Here is a 23,935-nt window from a genome sequence, read left to right as displayed (position 1 = left end):
CACAAGTAGGTGAATAATAAGCGAAGAAGTATCCGCACTGAGCATTATTGAATGAGATATTGATATTGAATGAATCGGCTGAGCAGGTGTAGTTTCACAGATGACCACCAGGGAGCAGCACTCAATATAACGTCGGTCATTTTCGTCTAGTTTCGGAAACGGCGTCATGTATCTGCACCGTGTTTACTAACGGCGGCTAAACGAGTCGTCGGACAGATAAAGTTGTTGTCGTGTTAAGTTAAATCAACACAACGAGGAGAATCGAGACAAAGAACGGATGGCGGATCCTGCGGTGGCTTCGGGAGGTCCTCTGAACTCAGGCGGGGTAAGAGGCGCCCTTTTCTAGGCAGCGTCAGGGGCAGGATATCGCTAAGCTGGTGGTGCTAAGCTAGCAGTTAGAGCACACTGGAGGAGACACACGTCTGTGTCCAGCAGGATTAATAACTTCAAATTTCTGCTTAGTCCAGTAACAACCTATTGCACTTCTTTATAAGCTGTAAGGTTAACTAACTTGAGCTACGTTAACGTTTAACCCAAATAGTCTGTATATACAAATGAATGAACACTTCCATGTTTATATTCATGTATCGATATAGATGCGAGATAACTTTTGCATTTCTATACAAGTTTACCTTTAAATGCGGCCATATAATAACCTCAGTTAAAATAATGGACACACGTAGTTTACCCGTATGTGAAAATTTGTAATTATTGTCTTATGTGGTTGTTCTAAGACGATTATCCCTCCTACAACTAGACTGCCTCCCAGCTTTACAGTAGAAGCCAGTTTGACCAAAATGCTACATACCACCACAAACCAATAGTCGTCTCTCTAAAACTTTGTATAATTCTGCCTCCTCACTACTGCTGCTTCCAGGTGAACTATTCAGATAGAGCAAGCTGCCTCTCAGTCCACCAGGTTTATTTACTCTTTAGAGCTGCTTCTGCTTATTATAAAATGTCTCAGCCACAAGCAAAACTCACCACGTGCTCTGCTGTTGGCTGCAAGAGTGAACACAAGGTTCTTCATGCACTCCTAGCATTTAAGGAACTGAATTTCCAGTTGATTAGCTGGTTTTTTTTGTATGATCATGTCACCATAACGTTTGGAAAATCTGACATATTAGCGCATTTTGAGGCTAATGTGACTAACATTATCATTGGTTTGATGGCATGCCAACATGTGGAATACAAATTGTACAGATGAGAAAGATTCAGAGATTGTGAAACTTTAGGACTAATTGAAACCACTGAAGAAGGATTGGATGGGTTGCTGTGTTTTATTGTTGCCTGTTGCCCTTGAGTGCTCCCTCCTGTGCTTAGATAGTGTATTTTGATAAAGACAAATTTTACCAGGCTACAATATTTCAAGACTAGGATTTGAATATAACTGTTCCTTTGGCTTTAGCATTTTAACCTAATTATTAAGAAACACTGGTAATAATTTTACTGTTTACACAACAATAAAAACAAATACTAATAAATATATTTTAACATAAAGAAAAAATTATGTTTAAAGAAGAATATACATATTTTGTAAAAAATAAAAACAATTACTACAGGTGCGTGGAGAGTACAAGGGCGGTTCTGACACAACATGCGGAGGTGAAGGTTGTAAGTGGTGGTCATGGAGCTGGTATCACTGGATGGGGACACTGCACTGGGCTTTGCACTTGTGCATCCTCGAGATGCATTTTATTAATTGAAACGTCCTTCAAGATGGCATTTTGAGATTGATTTCTGGGTCACAGGCAGGAGGACGAAGGAGTAGGTGACAGGGTGGCATATAACGAAATGAAAAGAGTCTCCTTTATTTGTTAATCGTTACAAATGTTACACTTGCACATGTGTGCATATGCGCTTAACTTTTGGTTAAATCCATCACCCATAAGATGGTGAGGTGTTTAATGTGATGTTTATATGACTTTTGGACGGGCCTTCAGTTCTTAGTGTCTATTTCCTGCTGGGATGAACCAGTTTTCTCATGCTGATCATTTCTTAGCTTTCTGTTGGTTTTTCTGATATATCTTCTCACTGTCCTTATATTTTATTCCATGTTTTTTCAGCGTGGGAGTGGTACTAAAGCAGCTTCCAGCCCAGCAGAGAACTACCACCTGGCCCGGCGTCGCACCCTGCAGGTTGTTGTCAGCGCCTTGCTGACCGAGAGTGGCTTTGAGAGTGCAGAGAAGGCAGCAGTGGAAACGCTCACTGAGATGATGCAGAGCTGTAAGTTTTGAATCCTCAAGTATAGCCCCCTTCCACTGAGGAATGTTTCCATGTTCACTTTCCTCTCAGCTGCATGTTCTGGGTGTCAGTACATTTCATGAGGCCTGTACTAGAAAGCAGAATTTAAGGTTATGGAGGTAACTTCAGGATAAAATCTGGGTTTTTGGTAATGCAGCAGTAGTTCACGTTCGATGGTAGCTTATGCTGAATGCTTAACGTGCTCCAGAGCAGGTTATGTTTGAGAAAATAGATGAACACGTATTAAAACACCACCTACTGACCAATCAATTATTTAAAAAATGGTATCACCATTTCTTAAAAAAAAAAAAAAAAAATTCCAGTAGAGCTTGGTGTGCAGACAGTGAAAGGGGAAAGAGTTCTTTGAACTGCAAGTGATTTCAGCTGGACAGAAACTCCTTTTTGTTAATCTGTCAGCAACGGCAGGTGTCTAAATAAGCACCCTGGGAACTTTTCTGCAAAGGTACCAGGTCGGACGTAGTAGCATTTACATATCAGGCACAAGTGTGAACTGCATGCAGTTGTATTAAAATGTTTTGCCTACATTTTTAAATGATTTTAGGAGTTGTATTAATTATTAGTCAGGTTCTGTTGGACATATAGTTGTAAGAACACATCCATGCACACAATAGTTAAGCTGCTACTGCAAATATCTAAAATACATAAAACTGAAAAAAAACAAAACCTGATATGATAGCAGAATATTTTTGGCTCGATCAAACTGCTACTTTTTACCTATTTAAAGTTTCCTGGATGGTTTCTGTGTAATAGCAAATACCCAGAATTAGCATTTAGGTGAGAAAATGCATGTACACATCCCTGTTCAGTTCCTGTTCATGTTTGTGTCGTGTTTCTTTATATTTGATGTTTGTAGCATCTAATGGGATGACTTTTTTTAAAAGTTTACTTTGTTATTATTAATGTCAGTTCTTCCATGAATAAAACTTGTTAATGATTCCTGCATACACAATTCAGTCTTTTATGAGTCATCATGGGACTTCCTGGTTAAGTAAAGGTAAATAAATAAATAAAAAATAATACATATAAATTCAGAAACACTGTTTTCTGCTTCTGTTTTTTAGATATCACTGAAATTGGTCGATGTGCCAAAGCATATTGTGAACACACAGCCAGGAGCATTCCAACTCTGCCAGATGCAGTTGTGACGCTCATTGAAATGGGTAAGACTCCAACATATGAATCATATGTTGTTAGCAAAACATAAAACTGATTAGATCTAACCTGTTTGTGTCACTAAAGGTTTCAATGTCGACACCCTGCCTGTATATGCCAAAAGATCACAAAGGATGGTCATCACGGCCCGTAAGTATGCACTCCACTCTCCATGATTAGTGTTGTAACTTAGGGATAATAAAATTAACAGTAGTATTTACAGCTTTTAAACTGATTTAAATATGATAATTACAAGCTAACTTCATCTTTAACTGCTATTTTTTCCTACTGGTTTCAAATATGACAAATGTTTGGATTTTCTCAATTTCAGCTCCAGTGACGAATGCGCCTGGGACTGCCAAAGCGTTGTCAGCTGGACAGAAACGCACACACCCACCTCACATCCCCAGCCACTTCCCAGAGTTTCCTGACCCTCACACCTACATCAAAACACCTGTGAGGCAGAACCCCTCGAGACTGAACTGAATCTGAAATAAGTAGTATTCCTTTGGGTATTGCTGTATTAAAGATTAAGACACTGAGGTGTGTTTTCCTTCATGCAGACATTCAGAGAGCCTGTGTCAGAGTACCAAGTGGTGAGAGAAAAGGCAGCAACTCAGAGGAGAGATGTGGAGCGAGCCCTCACACGCTTCATGGCCAAGACCGGAGAAACTCAAAGCCTCTTTAAAGATGACATCACTGCCTTTCCTTGTGAGTGATTCTGACCAATCTGCCCTGAATTTCAGTGGTTGATTGTAACGTGTGTGAGATCCTGACTCTCTGTTCAAAGTTACGAACAGAAGCATCTTGTATTTGCAAGAATTCTAATCCCTGTGACTGTGTTTTTAGTGATCGCAGCCCGGCCAAGTGCCATACCATATCTCAGCGCCCTTCTACCCTCAGAGCTGGAACTGCAGACACTGGAGGAGACGGACTCGTCTGAGCAGGACGACCAGACCGACAGCGAGAACACAGTAGGAAACATCATCACGGTGAGTCTTCACAGCGTTCATGCCATCAGCATCTCTGAGTTCAGAGGACCTGGGATCACAATTAAAGCTGTTACATCTGCAGCATGTATAACAAACTCTGACCTTATATATTATTAGAATTGTTTGGCATATAGATTAGGTTTGGAGGATTTCCAATGATTTTAAAATGATCTGCCAGGGATTATGTTGAGATACATTTCTTTCCAACTTGTGCTATTATCACTGGTTAGTCAGTGGTTTAAACACAATACATGTGTGTTAATTACCTTTACAGAGGCTGGAAAGCAGATTTTTCAACTTTGGACAGTCAGGCTCTGTGCAGACACATGCTTCCTGTCAATGTGCTAAACTAATCAAGCATCCTATGCGGTGCAAAGAAGTGAAAGAATCAATCTTTTCACCAAACTCTCAGCAAGAAATCCTAATTGCTGCAGTAGAGGGCACCTGACCTTTTGGTTCTTGAAAATGCTTCACCTCTCATCCATGACTTCTTCTTTTCTAACTGACTGGTTGGGAGTTTCAGGTATTTATGTATTTAGGGCCACCTGTGGGTTGTTACACACCCAAAACTCATGACATGAATCAAGGAGTGAAAGGTGGTGACACTGCCTGGGGAGGGATGTTAGCACTGGGCCTGATAGGTGGAACTTACTAACAAAAAAATTTAAGAATAATAGGAATTTTGGAATTCGTTATAGGGGACTGAGTTAATGATGCTGATAATAGGTCTGAGTGGAGCTCCTTTTTCTGTCTTTGAAAGTTCATATATGCATGGTGTGGCTTCTTCACAGTAAAGCCAGTAATATGATAGATGGTTAGTGACTTTCTCCATTTTCAGCCCTTGAAAAGGAGCGTGGCTTCTTTAGGCTTTATGCTGGAGAAGCCACACCCTGCATATATCCGAAATTTCACCAATTTTGTAAACAAGATCCAAAAAATGAAAAAGGGCACCTCACTTTAGATTCTTACTTACATTTAAGGCAGCGGAGACTGTCAGAAAGCAACTAGCTCTTAAACAATAGAACCAACTTTACCCCTAATCTGATATGTGCCCAGCTTGACCTCTGCCCGACCACCACTTATTTCATGTAAACAAAAAACAGGCTAACTGGTGTTTCAGAAAAACTTGTAAGACTTTGTCCAAACAACATCCCAGTGCACATCAGACCCCCCCCCCCCCAACACTTTGGGACAAAAATGTGTTCATTCTACAGAAACAACAGTTGTAACAGTGCAGCTCCTCAGGACAAGACTCAACAATCCTCCTGCATCTAAAAGAGGAGGGACGTTCCCTTGAAGACAGAAATGTCCACATTCTGGACAGAGAAGACAGATGGTTTAGAAAAGTAGAGAAGGAAGCAGTTTGTTAAATTGCAACAGACCTTTCTAAGCAGACGCCACCATTCACACCCTAAATCACGAGAGCTTCAAGTAAAGACCCACAGATAGCCCTCAGTAAATACCTGGATCTCCCCACCTGTCAGTCTCATGGGTTAGAGGTGAAACATCTTCAAGAACCAAAATGAAGTCTGGTTGCCTTCTACTGAAGCCCTTAAAATTACCATGACTGGATGATTGAGAATCTACATCACACATAAAGAAAGCAAATCGACTATGACGTAATGACTGGTCACCGCTCACTTCCATTTTTGTTTCTGTTTCCATTATTCAGGATGATCCAGGAGCTGATAAAGAGAACTCCATGCTTCCTCCCAGTGGCGTTGTTCCATCTGCCAAGGCCAACGAGGACAACATGATCGACAACCCGTACCTCCGGCCGGTCAAGAAACCCAAAGTGAGGAGGAAGAAATGAATCAGGGCCGTCCTGAACCACCAGACTCATATTTGCCCCAGTGGTTGGTGCTTTCAGCAGTCTAGTCATTGATTCCCTCCACAGAGAGGAGCAGCTCTCTGTTGAAACTGCTTTGTGAGCCGGGACCAGCGGCTGCCGTTTCTCAGTCGAGGAAGCAGTACTGCTGCCGACTTTGACGTACAGACTGACTTGTGTTGAAGATGAATTTTGTTTTGTTAACCGTCTCTTTTTCAATAAGCACTCACCTTGTTTAAAATGATTGTTGTTTTAAAATTCCTCTGACTGTATAACCTTACATGAATCCAGTCATGTTGTGAATAAAGAAAGATCGGTTTCTTTTTTAAACTCTGGCATTGCCAGTTTTTCTTGACAACAGTTTTTGTCAGATAAATTAAGTAGTGTTTGGCCTTGTTTGGTTAAGGACAAAAGTTGCAGCCACTGTCTAGTGTTGATGTCACGATGGGTTTTTATTCGTCAGCTTTAGAGTTAATAGTACAGACTTAGGTAGGCCACTCTGTTCCTCTGCTTAAGGAACTCCTTTTTACTTGTTAACTGAGGAGAGAAAATAAAATAACAAAGGATCATTAGGTTTTGTGTCATGTAGCCTGAAAAAAATGTACATTTATCCCGTTAAATACAGGGTTATTCAAAAAGAATGAACCAATTTCATTATGCAATATTTTAATAACAAAAAGCAATAGAAAACTCCAGCCAAGTCACAAGTATTCTACTCACAATCAACTTTTATTTCCTGCCTTACAAGTGTTCATTGTGGCCACCACCTGTGCACGGGCAACATCAATGTGATAAGAGAATTCCTCACAGACCAGTATCAGCATATCACAGTCCACTGAGTTGATCGCTGTTGTTATTCGATGTCATTTGATGACCTTAAACATCAAATAAAAGTTGTAGTAGTAATGAAATTGGTTCATTCTTTTTGAATAACCGTGTATAATTCCTATGAGGTAATGCTGCATTTTTAGCAGCAGTTGTGTTTAAGTTTTAAGGATTCAGGAAGCAGACCTCCTAAGCCCGTAACATGTACAGTAAAAGATTTATGGGATTTATTTAACAGCAATGTATTTCTGACTGATTGGACTGACCACAGACATTCAGTTGGAACTTCTAACTGGTAAAAAAGACTGGTGACCTCTACAGGTGTCAGCTGCTTTTCGCCCTTCACCCTAAGTCAGCCAGGATAGGCTCCAGCCCCCCGTGACCCTAATGAGGATTAAGTGGTGTATAGATGATGGATGGATGGATGTCTATGTTGGAATAAACAGAACTGGCACTTATAAGATGTGAACTCTGGTCCATACAGTCCAGTTTGAGTAACAATCACAAGTTTGAAGGTTTCTCAGATCTAAACGCTATGACGACATTTTTATTCTGAGACAGGATTTTACAGCTGACGTGTCACTGTGACTGTGAATAACTACTGCCACTTACATTGCGCTTTAGTTGGAAGTTAGGCAAGAAATAGTCCAGGATGCAAACTCTAAAAATGTTACCAGTTTTAAACTTCACTGTTTTGTGTGGATTGAACAAACAGCATAATGTTTAAGTTTAATCTTTATGCTGATTGACAGATTTGGTTACCTTTACCAACATGAATCTGCCTTCTAATAGAGTTTTATCTGTGACTTTTTAGCGTTAACAAAACTAGTGAAACTGTGCAAAACATCCTCATGCTTTCCCTACTTTTACCTTAAAAGTGGATGTCCCAAAACAATAAGGTCTTTAAATTTGCAGATTTGTTTCACTCACATTCACTCTGAGTGACTTCTTGTCCATCTGAGGCAGTCTGGACCAGTCTGGGCTCCCAAAGCACATTGGCCAGCTCACTTTCCTGTTTCTCACCACATCGTGAGCATACGTTCCAGGCCTGCATCACAAAATAACAGCTATCAGCTCAGTCCACTGCTGTTACATTTCAGTTGTGTGACTCTGTCTCACCCTGGACTGTCCTCGGCTGTACTTGGCATGCTGCTGAACCTCTGTGTGGTTGAGCTGAAAGGTGTTTTCCCAGGAGGGACGACTCTGGACCTGCTTTGATCCTGCTGGTACTGCTGTGGTGAAGGGGTCGCTGTCTGATGACAGAAAGACATCTTTAAGTTGAATGTGACACGTTAAACAGGCATTCCAGCAATTAGTGTTGTTCCTCCACTAGGGACTCAAAGGAAATTGATTTAAAATGAGTGGTCAAAATCATTCATCTATCCATTATCGACACACCGCTTAATCCTCATTAGGGTTGCGTGGGCCCTGGAGTCTATCCCAGCTGACTTAGGGTGAAGACCTACACAAGCCTGTCACAGGGCGACACATAGAGACAAACAATCACACTCACATTCACACCTACAGACAATTTAGAATCACCAGTTAACCTCAGCCTGTTTTTGGACTGTGGGAGGAAGCCGGAGAACCCGGAGAAAACCCACACATGCACAAAGAGAACATGCAGACCCAGGCCGGGATGTGAACAGGAGATCTTCCAACTGCAAGGTGACAGTGCTAACCCTCGAGCTGCTGTGCAACCCCTGGTCAAAATCAAGCAAGCTAATACTGACATATCCTGATGTTTGTGTTTGGGGTCAAGCTCTGAAAACATAAAAGGCATCACATCATGGCTAGAAGCCTGGTATCAGAAAGTAGGTAAAAAAGTGAATTTTTATTTGCGATAACTTGCTCTGATCAACCATCTATCCCACATGGTGATGTGACCCTTGAATGTTTATCCAAAATGCAGATTTTAAAGTTTTCTCTGGTGAATTATCAGAGAACAGATAACACATCCAAAGAATCAGTGACTGTTTCTATTACTTTATGTCAGAGGCATTAAACTGGTTCAGTTTTGCTACTAAAACTGTCCTTCCATCCATTATCTATACACTGCTTAATCCTCATTTAGAGGGGGCTGGAGCCTATCCCAGCCAACTTAGGGTGAATTACCATTTAACCTCAGCTTGTTTTTGGACTGTGGGAGGAAGCCGGAGTTACTAAAACTGATATACCGATATACTGATATATACCTTCCTGTTTGACAAAGCTTATAGTTAGGGCTGACTGGGTGACCCTGACGGGGTATGCTTGTGTTTTCATTTGCACAACTGACTTCCCCTCTTGACGTCCCTTTAGTTTGCCCCTAGTTATGCTGCTATAGGCCTAGACTGCTGGGGAACCTCTCTTGATGCACTGAGCCCTTCTCTAACTACCTATGTATTTACTATATATACCATTATTGCATTACATTCACTCTGTTTCTTTCTGTGTCCTTTCTCCGAGTGTCCCTGGTCCCAGAGCTGGATGCTGGATGCTTCAGATGTGTGGCTGTGTTTTATGGTCCTTGTGTCCCACCCCCCCACCTCTCTATCTCTACCCCTCTATCTCTACCCCTCTATCTCTACCTTTCTACCTCTTCTGTCCCTCTCAACCCGCCCGGCCAGCAGGCAGATGGTTCCCCCCACATTAGAGCCGGGTTCTGCTCGAGGTTTTTTTCCCTGTTAAAAGGGTGTTTTCCTTGCCACTGTCGCCTTTTGGCTTGCTCTGGGGGTCAGGCATATGGGTTCTGTAAAGCGTCTCGAGACGATTTGACTGTAATTGGTGCTATATAAATAAAATTGAATTGAAATTGAATTATATCCAATTATATTGATGCACAAAGTTAGTTATACGAAAAATAATGCTGACCAAAAACAAGATTTTGGCTTTTGATTTTAACACTTGTAAAATGTATTTGTCCGTTTACAGATTTGTTTGGTTGCAAAATGGTCAAATGTGTATTTTAGCTCTGAAAGTATACTTCAAGGGCATGTAACTTGGTAGATAATCATTGCATGAAAGTAAAATTTTACATGGCTTCATTAAATACACTAAAGATGGGCGCCCAGAGTGAATGCGAGTGTGATTGTTTGTCTGTATGTAGCCCCGTAATAGACTGGTGACCTGTCCAGGGTGTCTCCTGCCTTCGCCCCAAGTCAGCTGGGATAGACTCCAGCCCCCCCACGAGCCTAATGAGGATTGAGTGGTGTATAGATAATGGATGGATGGATGGATGGATGGATGGATGGATGGACACCACTGGGATGGGATGTAAATACTTTCTCTGCCACTGCAGGAGTAGTACTCATGATGACTAACTGTAACTTATTGTGTATATGTGTGCTCCCAGTACATGGATGATGGAGCAGGAAGGTCCTTTGTAGGAAATCTTTAAGATGAAGGGGTGAAAAGTAACTCAGTGCCTTTATTGAAGTATTGTCCTTCAGTAAAATTTGGGGTGCTTGTACTGTACATGAGTATTTGTATTTAATATTATTTTATAGTTCAACTCCTCCACATTTCAGAAGGAGATTTTGTACTCTCTACTCCACTAAATTTTTCAGATAGCTTTACTTACTTTCAAGATGCAGACTTGATACAATGGATATTATAGTAACCTTTTAAAATACAACAGACTGTTGAAGATAAACCAATGGTTTCCAACATGTGTAGCTTCTCACATTTCACATGTCTATGAGTTGTTATCAGCTCCACCAAATACTGATTTTCTCCTCTAAACTCCTCACATGGTTTCTATGCAGCAAATGGTCAAATGATCCAATATCTAAAAATACAGTAGTTCACACCTACAGCAGCCCCAACAGTAACATGCTGCTGACACACTGATGCTTCACTGATAATAATTTAATGGTGTCAGATATTATATCAAGAAGAAGGACCAAACCAGGACTTCTATGTTGATGCATTTACTACTTTTTGCTGCTAATACTTATACACGTTTATTGAAGTAGGATTTTTGATGCAGGACTTTTATTGGCAATACAGTTTTGTCACATCCCTGTCATCGTACTTTTACTTAAAGAATCTGAATGTTAAAGAGGCTAAGCCAATACTTTAAGCCACTGAGAGCCTCCAACCGGGAACCATAAAAACACAACTGACGCGCTTAATAACCGAACTAACGAATGACAGTCCAACTCGTTTGACTGAGCTCCAACAGATGTTTTTTCAGTCGAAGAAACCAGGCTACTGATACCTTAAGTTTTCTCCAATCTCAGAAGTAGAACATGAGGTGGTCAGTGGCATTCAGTGAACCATGTGTGATGGAATTTACAGAGACATCCTTTCTGACCTCTGGATCGTCATAATCCACCTTAACATCATGCTCATTTGATGGCCAATCTGCCATGGACTTCCATAGAAAACTAGGACCTTAAAGCCAGCTTTGATTTTCACTCCAGGTAGTAAAGGCAGTCAGCTTTACTTGCTTTTTCCTCAACACCTTCCTCAAACGCTTTGACAAAGGCTTTGAACTGGAATGGATCACCTTCAAATGCTGGAATTTCTCTTGCTGGCAGAGAAAGCAAGCGCTGTTGGTGTATTAAGGCATCTGTTATTTCATTTTGTTTGTGCATAATACTAACAACATCACCAGATGAAAACTGAGGCTCATGTTGATTATCCATGTTTTGCTTCCTGTTTTGAATTACCCAATCACTTGTTGTAGCAGGCTGTAAAACTTCTGATGTTTCCAAAGGTTTTGTTTCCATTGCTGGTTGTTTAAATTGTGGCATTGACCAATCCCTTTGCTCTTGTGTTTTACAGGATGCGGGCTCATACTCCTTTGCCATTGGGTTGAGTGCATTTTGTACCAGTTTCCTTTTTTTTCTTTCAAAATAAGAGTTCATGCCATCCATTGATGCCTGAGAACGGCCCTGTCCCCCAGAAGCCTGCAAAACTGCCCACTTAGCATCTGATGCAGCCAGTTCCGTCTTCAACTCCAGTTGTTCCTTTTTCCTTTTGATTTGCTGCTCCTGTTCCTCCAGTGCGTGTCGTTCCCTTAAAGCAGCCATTCGGGACAAAAGTGCAGCTCTTTCCGCTGCTACTTTTATTTTTACTGAGGAAGCAGTACTTGACCTGTTACTTGTGTAACTTTTGTTTGAATATTTACCCACGTTAGAGAGACTGTCATTGGGTTCAATATTATCATGTTCGCCACCAACACCATTATTATTTCCAGTTTCAGACACACCTTTTTCATTAGATTTTACCCACTCTCCAACACTGTAAACAAATTCATCGTTAAACATCATTTTAGCCTTCGTCCATGTTTCATGTCTTTCTTTTTCTTCTGGTGACAACAACCCCATTAATGAATAATGCATATACTTTATTTCACCACATAGTTCAGAAAACTCATTCAGAGATTTTCGTAAGTTAGGTAAAGTTGGTAAGATATTCACAGATTCAGACTTCCGGCATCAATAACTCATGAGATATACGTTGTAAAAACATAAACAATGCCTCTTTCAAATCGTCGTAAGCTAGACAATGTGCTACAAGGCCAGTTTTATCAAAAGTCGCTGTCTTTCAAGCTGCAGAAATAACATTGATGTCTATGAGCAGCTGGCTGTGCGACGAGTGACCAGGGACCGTCTGCAAATAGCAAAACCGCTGCAATAGCGAAGAGAGGCACTACACAAATATTACATTACTTAACTTTTATACACTGTAGTGTCACCAAATTTACTGCAGCCATCAGTTTCCTCCTGCTGGTCATACTACAACTCTTGGTTTGACACTAAATGCAAAATCTGAATTTTAAGGGATTTTTTATTATTTTAGTATTGTTTTATTAGTAATAAATTCAGTAACTTCACTCTTGTTTACTGTAGTGTCACCAAAATCACTGGAGCCATTAATTGTCTCCTGACTACATCACTTGGTTTGATATTAAGTACAAAATTAGAATTTTAAATAATTTTTATTTGGAATATAATTCATTAACTTCACTCTTATGTACTGTAGTGTCACCAAACTCGCTGCTGCCATCAGTTGTCTCGTGACTGTCATAGTACAACCCTTGGTTTGATATTAAATACAAAATCTGAATTTTAAGGAATTTTTTATTGTTAATAAAATTCAATAACTTCACTCTTATACATTGTAGTGTCACCAAAATCGCTGGAGCCATCAGTTGGCTCCTACTGTTCATACGACAACTCTTGGTTTGATATAAAAACATTTTTTCATAATTTTAATGAATTTTATCATTTTATTATTATTTTATTAGTAATACAATTCAATAACTTCACTCTTATGTACTGTAGTGTCATCAAATTCACTGGAGCCATCAGTTGGCTCCTGATTGTCATACTACAATGCTTGGTTTGATATTAAATAAAAAAAATCAGAATTTTAAGGAATTTTTGTAGTAAATAAAATTCAATCACTTTACTCTTAAACACTGTAGAAAAAATAAACTCCATCCAACCATCAAAAGGTCTTACTGATCATACCTTCAGGTTTTTTCTTCCAAGTATTGTCCGTACAGTCCTTAACTTGGAAAATATTATTAGCAGTTTAACATTATGGTTTAAATGAATCAGTTAACGCTGCAGCCTTGTAAGAAGGCATCTTATTGTCTTTCTTCCCAATCGTCAGTACTTGAGGAGACAGTCTAAACAGTTTAGTTTGGTATATTGGTGTTATCTGATCCTCTCTTTGGTGAGGATTCCAAGTTCCATTACTATTCAGTATCATGTATTTCGACAAACAGGTGCACTATGGATCTAAAAATATAGCACCACATACATCAAGAGAAGAGCCATCAAAGCTAATTTACTCATAATCCTTAAACTTCACACACAAGCATGCACACTAAATAGTGTGCACAACTTCACATGGCAATAAACAACCCAAATAAAATAAAATTCAGTTACTTTTGGTTATTAATGTTCCACAATCTACCAAAAAAAATGGATGAGCACTTTTATCTGTTACAACAAAAAATATTTGAGATATATAACAACAATTTCATTGCTAATAAAAAAATCCTTAAAATCATGAAAAATAGTTAAATATCAAACCGAGTTGTAGTATGATCAACAGGAGCCAACTGATAGACAGAGTGTAATCTTTCTGCAGTACATAAGAGTGAAGTTATTGAATTTTATGACTAACAAAATAATAAGACAATAATGAAAATTCCTTAAAATTCAGATTTTGTATTTAGCATCAAACCAAAAGCTGTAGTATGACCAGCAGGAGATAATTGAAAGCTCCAGTGATTTTGGTGATACTACAGTGTATAAGAGTGAAGTTATTGAATTTTATGACTAATAAAATAATAATTAAATAATGAAAAATCCTTAAAATTCAGATTTTGTATTTAGCATCAAACCAAAAGCTGTAGTATGACCAGCAGGAGATAATTGAAAGCTCCAGTGATTTTGGTGATACTACAGTGTATAAGAGTGAAGTTATTGAATTTTATGACTAATAAAATAATAATACAATAATGAAAATTCCTTAAAATTAAGATTTTGTATTTAGCATCAAACCAAGAGTTGTAGTATGACCAGCAGGAGATAACTGAAGGCTCCAATGATTTTGGTGATACTACAATTCATAAGAGTGAAGTTATTGAATTTTATGACTAATAAAATAATAAGACAATAATGAAAATTCCTTAAAATTCAGATTTTGTATTTAGCATCAAACCAAAAGCTGTAGTATGACCAGCAAGACACAATTGATGGCTCCAATGATTTTGGTGATACTACAGTATATAAGAGTGAAGTTATTGAATTTTATGACTAATAAAATAATAATTAAATAATGAAAAATCCTTAAAATTCAGATTTTGTATTTAGCATCAAACCAAAAGCTGTAGTATGACCAGCAGGAGATAATTGAAAGCTCCAGTGATTTTGGTGATACTACAATTCATAAGAGTGAAGTTATTGAATTTTATGACTAATAAAATAATAATTAAATAATGAAAAATCCTTAAAATTCAGATTTTGTATTTAGCATCAAACCAAAAGCTGTAGTATGACCAGCAGGAGATAATTGAAAGCTCCAGTGATTTTGGTGATACTACAATTCATAAGAGTGAAGTTATTGAATTTTATGACTAATAAAATAATAAGACAATAATGAAAATTCCTTAAAATTCAGATTTTGTATTTAGCATCAAACCAAAAGCTGTAGTATGACCAGCAAGACACAATTGATGGCTCCAATGACTTTGGTGACTCTACACTATATAAGAGTGAAGCTATTGAATTTTATGACTAATAAAATAATAATTAAATAATGAAAAATCCTTAAAATTCAGATTTTGTATTTAGCATCAAACCAAAAGCTGTAGTATGACCAGCAGGAGATAATTGAAAGCTCCAGTGATTTTGGTGATACTACAATTCATAAGAGTGAAGTTATTGAATTTTATGACTAATAAAATAATAATTAAATAATGAAAAATCCTTAAAATTCAGATTTTGTATTTAGCATCAAACCAAAAGCTGTAGTATGACCAGCAGGAGATAATTGAAAGCTCCAGTGATTTTGGTGATACTACAATTCATAAGAGTGAAGTTATTGAATTTTATGACTAATAAAATAATAAGACAATAATGAAAATTCCTTAAAATTCAGATTTTGTATTTAGCATCAAACCAAAAGCTGTAGTATGACCAGCAAGACACAATTGATGGCTCCAATGACTTTGGTGACTCTACACTATATAAGAGTGAAGCTATTGAATTTTATGACTAATAAAATAATAATTAAATAATAAAAATTCCTTAACATTCAGATTTTGTATGTAGTATCAACCCAAGAGTTGTAGTATGACCAGCAGGAGAGAACTGATGGCTGCAGTAAATTTTGTGACGCTACAGTGTATAAAAGTTAAGTTATTGAATATTTGTGTAGTGCCTCTCTTCGCTATTGCAGCGGTTTTGCTATTTGCAGACGGTCCCTGTTCAGTCGTCGCACAGCCGGCTGCTCATAGACACCAATGTTATTTCTGCAGCTTGAAAGACAGCGACTTTTGATAAAACTGGCCTTGTAGTACATTGTCTAGCTTACAACGATTTGAAAGAGGCATTGTTTATGTTTTTACAACGTATATCTCATGAGTTATTGATGCCGGAAGTCCGAATCTGTGAATATCTTGCCAACTTTACCTAACTAGCTTAGTTTTTCTACCACATTGCAGTCGGTCTATCTTGTCCGCAAGTCCTTTAACAGTCAGTTTAACCACCTGTTTGCTCGTCAGTGTATCACTACAGCCGGCCTCAGAGTCCAGGTTACCAGCTACAGCTGACACACTGACGTCCAGCTGTGTGTCACCCAACGCGCAATCATCCGACAGTTCACTTAATACACAGTCAAAATGTTTTCCCACTTCACCAACCAATGCATTGGCATTACGCCATAACGTGTGCACACTATTTTTAGATGGCCATCATTATAAATGGTAGCGCCACACATACCTATTTCAGAAGACTGATCATTCAAAGCCGCTACCGTGAAGCTCCTCCGCGTCCTCACCGGCGTCTCTCCTCTTCTCCCGCAGCTGCGTCCAGGAACGCAGGTAAACAGGTGATGATCCGCTCAGGTGTCTCCTCCAAGCCTCCGCCACCGTCATGCCTCCCTTATCCTCCCGTCCTCGCCAGCAAAACGCGACAACAAAGTCCTAGCAGCCGTTGTCGAACTTTTCAAATCAGTTTTTGACTTGTGTTAAAGGAGCTAAGCCAATACTTTAAGCCACTGAGAGCCTCCAACCGGGAACCATAAAAACGGAATTGACGCGCTTAATAACCGAACTAACGAATGACAGTCCAACTCGTTTTAACTTGCATTGAACACAGTGTCTTCATTGGTTTCCCCAAAAAACTCCAAAGTGCACAAACTCCCATTCACAAGTTGCCGTTCGGCGTGCAGCATTCCGCGTTTAGCGGTCAAAAACTGATTTGTCCCTTTCCGGCTGGAAACCTTACCTAGCCACAAAGGTTCCTACCGTATATAGGTAAAATAGACAATCAATTAATTACAAGTGAAACCCACTGACACCAATATAATTTACAGAGCATATTTCAAATCTGCTCCTACACTGAATAAGGTCATTCCACGAAAAATCGGTACTCATCTGACTCCCTCAGGTTCAAATTATTGTTATTTATTTACTTGTACAATAATTTGAGCTAAAAAGCACATAATTGTGAACCCCTCTTATGTACTTTGAGGGCCCGTAAATCAGACAATATTTCTAGATTAAAGATTTTTGTCTGGCTTAAATATACTAAAGACGTTGCTGATGCTTCACCCGTAAGAATCTAATTGCGGCTTATACAGTAATTTATCAATCAGAGGGATTTAACCAGTACTTTAACTGAATTTTTGAATTTTGGTGTCAATACATTTACTTAAGCAGGGTTTTTCATGCAGGATGTTTACTTGTAATTGAGTAGTTTTACTAAAGTAAACAATCAGAATATGTTTTCCTCCACTGGCAATATTTACCTTGTTACATGGTGGAAAGCGCGCTGCAGTCCTCGCACACAGAGAATATCCTTTCTTACTCACAGGTCTCTTCTCTAAGTCATAAACTATGGTGCCAATCTGTGAAGAAAAACACAACATGTTGACCTTATGATGGACAAACATATCGCCAATAAGCTAATGGTCTTAAAACACGGGTTTATGTATTTAAAGGGCGCTGCAAACAATTATTGTACATAAAAAACGTGTAACGCTTTAGTCCATCTCGACTCCTTGGTTTTAAAGGCACCAACCTTATGGTTGTCATAGTGACCGGGGCCGACATGCGGCGCTCCTTGTCGTGATATTTGGTTTCCAGGCCGGTGTGGCGGAGAACCGAGGGAAACTAGTTTGCTCTCCCGAGACCTGCCAGCAGCTGTAGACATTTTTGGAAACAAACTTCTTGGCAAGAAAGGCAAACCGGACGAGAAAGAGAAGCTAGCAACACAGTTAGCGTCGGCTATAACTACCGCTACAGTCAGCCAGTCACGTGACAGAAGAGTGTTACCTGGCAACCAAGGGCGAAAAAGCAACAAAACAGGAACTCTGACTTCAGCAAGTCATTAAATATAACGCATTGTATTGATTCAAAATTAAAGGTCGTCGAAAAAAGTGGGCACGTTTCAAGTCTATCTGAGAAACTAGGAAACGAAATCAGTCTGCGTGTTTTGACTTGCTATAGCTATGGCAACCGAGATGCATTTCCTTGTTAATGTTTATTAGCTATCAGCTACTTAGCACTATCAGAAAACAATCAGTAACTACACTGATAATCGTTCAATTACTACCTCCCCAATGCACAATGTATAAAAACATTCATTCCATCCTCTTAAATATCAGTATTTGTTGCATATAAGATGCAAATACCTCAATAACTTTAGAGTTGTAAAGATTAGAGAATGTTTTTGTAGGGACACAACCTAAATTCACAAAGTTCAAAATCAGTCAGGTTAGTCTTCCTAATTATTATTGCTGTGTGGTCTTGGTCTTAATATTTAAATTATTTAGGTCAAGTTCCTTATTTACATATACCAAAAGGTTGTAGCTTCAATATTACGTTAAATGGGTGAAGTAGTGTTGTAGATAATTTTAATAGGGTGTCAATACCTAGTATCTTCAATTTTACGTTAAATGGGTGAAGTAGTGTTCTAGATAATTTTAATAGGGTTTCAATACCTAGTATCTTGTACTACTCTTGTATCACACCATAAATACCACTACAGGATTGTGCTATTTAAAAAAGTGACTTGACAATTTATAGATATCTTTATTTGCAATTACAGACAGTGTACTGTACATATTGTGGCAATTGCACACCAGTAAGCTCAATAAAAGCAGGACCGAAGCACAGTCATTAAATTAGTTGATGATCCTGACGCAAACATAAGGAGCAGGTTAAGAAGAAAAACTCTTTCTTATATAAATAAATTACTTCCCATTGGATTGTATTTGGTGTACATGTGTGATTTAACCATAACAAGTGACAACAGAGCTAACTCCATGGGGAAGTATTAGCACACTTCTTTAAGGCAACACTTCAGAGCTCATTACAAATAATCGTTAATACAAAGGCACTTCTTTCATTACTATTAGTCTTTAAATTACAGTTAAACTAGAAAAAGTAAAGTAAGAACTGAGGTCTGAAACGGTCCTACAGCATTTAGTGATCACATTCATGTTGGCAAAGAAGGCACTCTCTGGTAAGAGTGCAAATTCTTCATGTCATGGGCACACAATCATCTTAAAGCACATGCACTCAAAATTGATGGAAAAAAAAAGTTGCATCCTATTTTGGCACTTTTTAATATGGAGAAATAAAATGGAATGTGCCTTGCAAGATAACCGTGACCAAACAGACATTTGAAAAGATTTTGGAGAATCAACCACAGCAGAGCATCTCGGAAGAAAAGGTTGGTTTTCCTGGCAAATATATTGGAAGAAAAACACAGGAAAGGGGGGAAGACTGTCATGGGTCCCCAATCTACTACGAAGCACTGGGAGACTGAGGAGTGTGTGTGAGTGTGAGTGTGTGTGTTTGTGTGTGTGTGTGCGTGCGTGAGAAGTGTTTCACTCCGATTGAGGCACTGAAATCGATGGCCCTTTGGGATCATCGAATCGATCCATGGTGTTTAGCTGCATGATCATGTGCAGACCGTACACGAAAATTAGCAGCATGAGCAGTGAGGTCAGCAACCCCATCCAAATCCCTGCGGTGAAGAATCCTGCACAGTCACTGGCATAGGAAAAATTTGTTCCATTGGTCAAACCGAAGCCCTGAATCTGTATTGTGAAAAACAGGAAACACGTATAAAATTCTCAGTGAGCCAATTATTTCAAACTCTTCATTAATACAGCAACTGATGTGATGCTGCAGGAGTGGCAGGTTGGAAAACGCAGCACTACAGTCGTACCTGGAAGTCGACAAAATTGAGCCTCCACTGAGATACATTTTGACCGGAACCTGGGACGAGCAGGGCATCTTGGAAGCTGCTGACGGACTGGCAGTGGAAGGAATACTCTGCAGGGGAATATATGCCGCGTGTCCCACTGAAAGATGCAGTTCGACCATCCACTTGCAGCTCCACAGTGTCCAGAGTGAACCAGTGTCGTGCAGACACAGGATAGCGGCGATTACTCATGGCAAACCTGAAGATGAACAAAAGAAGGACGCTAAGTATCTTAATGAAATCATATATGCGGAAAAGATCAGTGTATATTGCTCAAATTGTGACACCTGTTGACTACAGTCATTAAGCCAGGTCTTAATAGTATAATTACACACCTGGGAATAATATTTTAAAATACCTGACTTTGGCGACTCCTAGTGGTAGTATTAAAAAAGACAGGCGTCACACTACACTAACCTGGCACACTTGCACTTAACTATGAACTATTTCAAGATTTAAGTGAAGAAAAAAGCAGGCGAAAAACATTGAAGAATGTTGCCTGCACTTCTACAGCAGCTTAAAGAGTTGTTTTGCCTTTTCAAAGATTGGAGAAAATGTTTTACAATAAAGAAACAATTGAAATATAAGGCCAAGTCGTTAGGGGATTTACACAAATGCATAACCGAACAGTTTTTGACATTTATGGAAATGCACAGTTCTGCTTCCTTGCCAAGACGTAGATGTTGCAGCATATTTCTTGTAAATAGCTTATTTTTGCCTTACCTTAGTACAAGGCCAGATGTATAAGTGAGCACAAGCCTACAGGTAGGGAAAAAAACATTTGAATGACTTCTTTCTTAGATTATGTAAAAATCAAGTTATTTAGTAAGCAGAAAATACTCTTAAAGTCTGGATATTTTTATGGAGTAAAAAAACAGCATCTTACAGTGAGTCAGTCTCATTACACATGGATCCTGCCAAGGAAGGTCTGTCTGCAGCCAGGTCGATCCAAGATGAATTGCCTGGAAGGCTGACATTGAGATTCTTAGCCCACAGCATGATGCAAGGACCTGACTGGTTATAGATGATGGGCGGGGTCACAGGTGCAGGTGTAGGTGTAGGTGCTTGTAGCAATGACCGGCCCACTGACTGGTTAGGCACAGATGTTTCCGAAATCACCTACAAAGTATTCAAAATATTTTATATCAAATTATATCCAATCAAACATCCAGAGTGTATTACCATTTCAACTGTATACAGTTATTCTATGGAAAATTGCATAATGAATATCTTACTCGTGACGGCTGGAGTCCAGTGTATATTGCAGTGTATGGGACATCTTTGGCTTTCATGATATTCAGCACCTTCCCCATGATCTCATCTGTTGACAACAACATACATTTGAGTTACAAACCGCACACGTCAAAAATTGCTATACTACGATACAGCCTAACTTTACACTTCAACTGTTAAAATGTACCATTGTTTTGTAGAACCTCCTTGCAAGACTTGTGTAAACTGTAAAACAACGAAAAACATAAAGGAAATTAAAGTGTGTGTCAACATCTGATTTTAAAAATAAAGAATTGATCAGAGAAAGTCTCACCCTGTACAATAAGGCAAATTGATCAGCAGCAGATTGCTGACAGATGTGTTGATGCTCAGCTGTGACAGAGTGTCTGCATCTACAAGCAGAGGGGAAACACCGAGCTTCTCCTGCAGCAGCGTCAGGATGACAGAAGAGTCTGTCCACTCCATTGCTGGAACTGCCAATGATGAGGAAGAAGAATGCAGTGCTGCCTGGATGGAAGGCAGCAGAAAAAATTATCACTCTTATTTTTCAGGCGAAAGAGTCTTAATTTTGGACTAATATACAACTTAAAAAAAAACCTACCTCAAGGTTTTTAAAGGCACTTTCCTGCTTGTTTCCAAAAACTCCACCAAAGACCGTGAAGTCATCTTTGCTTAACTGAACACAAACAAATGCAAAAATTGCAATAAAACTAAAACATCAATCAACCTCATGAATCAGTTACAACAACGACCCCTGACCACAGAGAAAAGACCTGGACAACGTGTTGCCGAGGAACTGCGAATTGGGAAGTAATGCGAAAGCTCATTGTCACACCAGAATGAGAAGACTGCTACAGTGTCGCATGGGTCATCTGCCGAGCAACTACGCATGATTCATTACTACCTCATTTTATGCAACTTGCATATCGAAAGAGAACTAGCTTTCAGAGAATCCTTTTAGGGACAGAAGCATATTTACTACAGAGCAGGAATCAGCTGTTTGTATGTCAGGTGCTGACCTTGTCTTGCAGGAACAGCAGCACAGTGTGGGAGGCAGAGCCAAAGGCAGAGGTGAAATAGGCACTCAGCTGGTCATTGGTTGTGATGTGACCGGCTGTGGTTGAGGCCAGTGGTGGCAAACTAAACATACAGACAAGACGCATAAAAGACACATTTAAAACATTTTTTTGAAATAGCACTGCAGCTCTATAACATGTAGTACAATCAGCACAAGAGTTATTACTGTGCTGCACAGAACTTTCTTTGCTCTTTAAAAGGCTGCTTGCCACTCACTCAGAACATGTATCAAAAGGCAATAAAGTCTGCCTTGTATTTCATTTCTCATTCAGACTTAGCTACAATAACCCAACAGTGTCAAATATCCTCTTATCAAAACTGTATGCTTACCATCAGTACAAAATTCAGGTGTTTTTGCAGTAAAATATGCATCTGGTGTTTATACTGGGATCATAATTAAAATAGCAGTTATGTAAAATGGAAATAAACAAAGCTGGCATAATATACATCTGACGCCATCGGCATAGTGCAAACCTCAATAGTTTGTAAAGTCCCCACAGGAATGGTCTCTTCCTCTGACCAAATCACCTCATACAGTAGTACTTCCACATTTTCTTTCTCTATGAATGGCCTGTTGTGTCTGTCTGATGCTTGTGTGCTCAGACTAAGGAACTGTGGTTGGTCTGTCAGACTCAGCCAGTGGTGTAAATGTGTTAAAGTGGTGATAGTACTGTCAGGATAAGGGTGCAACTCTACTTTATCCATGCCACTGCCACTACTGCTTGTAATAATACGTATTTATGCCCAACAACAAACGGTAGCTATAAAGTTTTACACATTAATCATAGTAATAAACATATCTGCTAGCAACACAGACTATCAGGGAAAGCAAAAGAGTCACACTGATAGAAGACGATTGTGAAAAAATCTAGCCATGGCTACAGTTTTGAGATTATGACATGACAACTGAGAGAAACTCTACGAATCAAGCAAAACTAATTTCGTTTTTGGACGCTTTAATTCATGAATTTTCGCTAAATTAGCCATCAAAACAGAAAGCAAGTTAGCTACAAGTGCTAGCATTAGCATGCAAGACAGCCGGCGAGCGTTGAAGTTAGTGTTCCTTGATAAAATAATCAGGAAAAAAATGACATATTACCCATCACTGGACCAGAACAGAAGTGGCACTTGAGAAGTGGCTCTCCCTGAAGTGAAAAGAGCGACGAAAACCGCAATAAAAGCTGCTAATCGCGACCTTCCGGAGAACCTCGGTTCTGCCATTTTTTCGTGTAGCTTTTCCGCAACGCTGTGATCACGTGAGCCCGACCAGCTGACAGTCATGTGCGGATGAAGGACTTCCTGCTTCTTTCATTGAGCTGCCCTGCCCACAGCTGACTTTCACGACAGGCTGCAGCTTTGCCCTCTTTTTCCTTGTCATGGTGGCATGAAAACAAACTTATAAAACAGTCCAGCTTCTGCCATCGAACTACTGCCAGAACCTTTTTTTTTCCCCAGCTCGATTGCTAATTCTGCCTCGATATTGGGCTCAGCATCGCATTTGAATGTTCTGACATTAAACCACACTGGGCCCCATAACACTGCCGATGATAATGTGTGTGATGCATTTGAACCGTGTTCTGTCTCAATGGCACCTGGCAGCTGTCCAAGGTGCTGGTTCA

The 23,935-nt window shown here is 39.4% G+C and overlaps 3 protein-coding genes across 3 annotated transcripts; 1 reads left to right on the top strand and 2 right to left on the bottom strand.

Moving 5' to 3' along the window:
* The first annotated feature begins 145 nt into the window (after positions 1–145).
* Positions 146–6,572, top strand: taf8 (TAF8 RNA polymerase II, TATA box binding protein (TBP)-associated factor). The gene is made up of 8 exons (XM_023260933.3): positions 146–325; positions 2,067–2,226; positions 3,327–3,425; positions 3,505–3,567; positions 3,749–3,873; positions 3,981–4,128; positions 4,267–4,409; positions 6,082–6,572. Exons 1-8 carry the CDS (start codon positions 278–280, stop codon positions 6,220–6,222), a joined length of 927 nt encoding a protein of 308 aa, XP_023116701.1. The 5' UTR covers positions 146–277; the 3' UTR covers positions 6,223–6,572.
* A 93-nt stretch (positions 6,573–6,665) lies between these two features.
* LOC111562426 (protein pitchfork) lies at positions 6,666–18,078 on the bottom strand. Its single transcript, XM_023260934.3, has 5 exons — positions 17,814–18,078; positions 17,542–17,640; positions 8,182–8,315; positions 7,993–8,110; positions 6,666–6,774 (listed from the first exon to the last, which is right to left on the bottom strand). The coding sequence occupies exons 1-5, from the start codon at positions 17,943–17,945 to the stop codon at positions 6,709–6,711; spliced, it is 549 nt and encodes a 182-aa protein (XP_023116702.1). The 5' UTR covers positions 17,946–18,078; the 3' UTR covers positions 6,666–6,708.
* Positions 18,079–18,806: 728 nt separating this feature from the next.
* On the bottom strand, positions 18,807–23,576 carry atp6ap1b (ATPase H+ transporting accessory protein 1b). Its single transcript, XM_023260924.3, has 10 exons — positions 23,416–23,576; positions 22,259–22,379; positions 21,841–21,915; positions 21,553–21,746; positions 21,427–21,464; positions 21,242–21,327; positions 20,893–21,125; positions 20,730–20,765; positions 19,971–20,205; positions 18,807–19,839 (listed from the first exon to the last, which is right to left on the bottom strand). The coding sequence occupies exons 1-10, from the start codon at positions 23,535–23,537 to the stop codon at positions 19,627–19,629; spliced, it is 1,353 nt and encodes a 450-aa protein (XP_023116692.2). The 5' UTR covers positions 23,538–23,576; the 3' UTR covers positions 18,807–19,626.
* Between the last annotated feature and the right edge of the window lie 359 nt (positions 23,577–23,935).

The sequence above is a fragment of the Amphiprion ocellaris genome, chromosome 8, assembly GCF_022539595.1.
Source record: "Amphiprion ocellaris isolate individual 3 ecotype Okinawa chromosome 8, ASM2253959v1, whole genome shotgun sequence".
NCBI lineage: Eukaryota > Metazoa > Chordata > Actinopteri > Pomacentridae > Amphiprion > Amphiprion ocellaris.
This window is presented reverse-complemented; position numbering and strand designations above follow the sequence as displayed.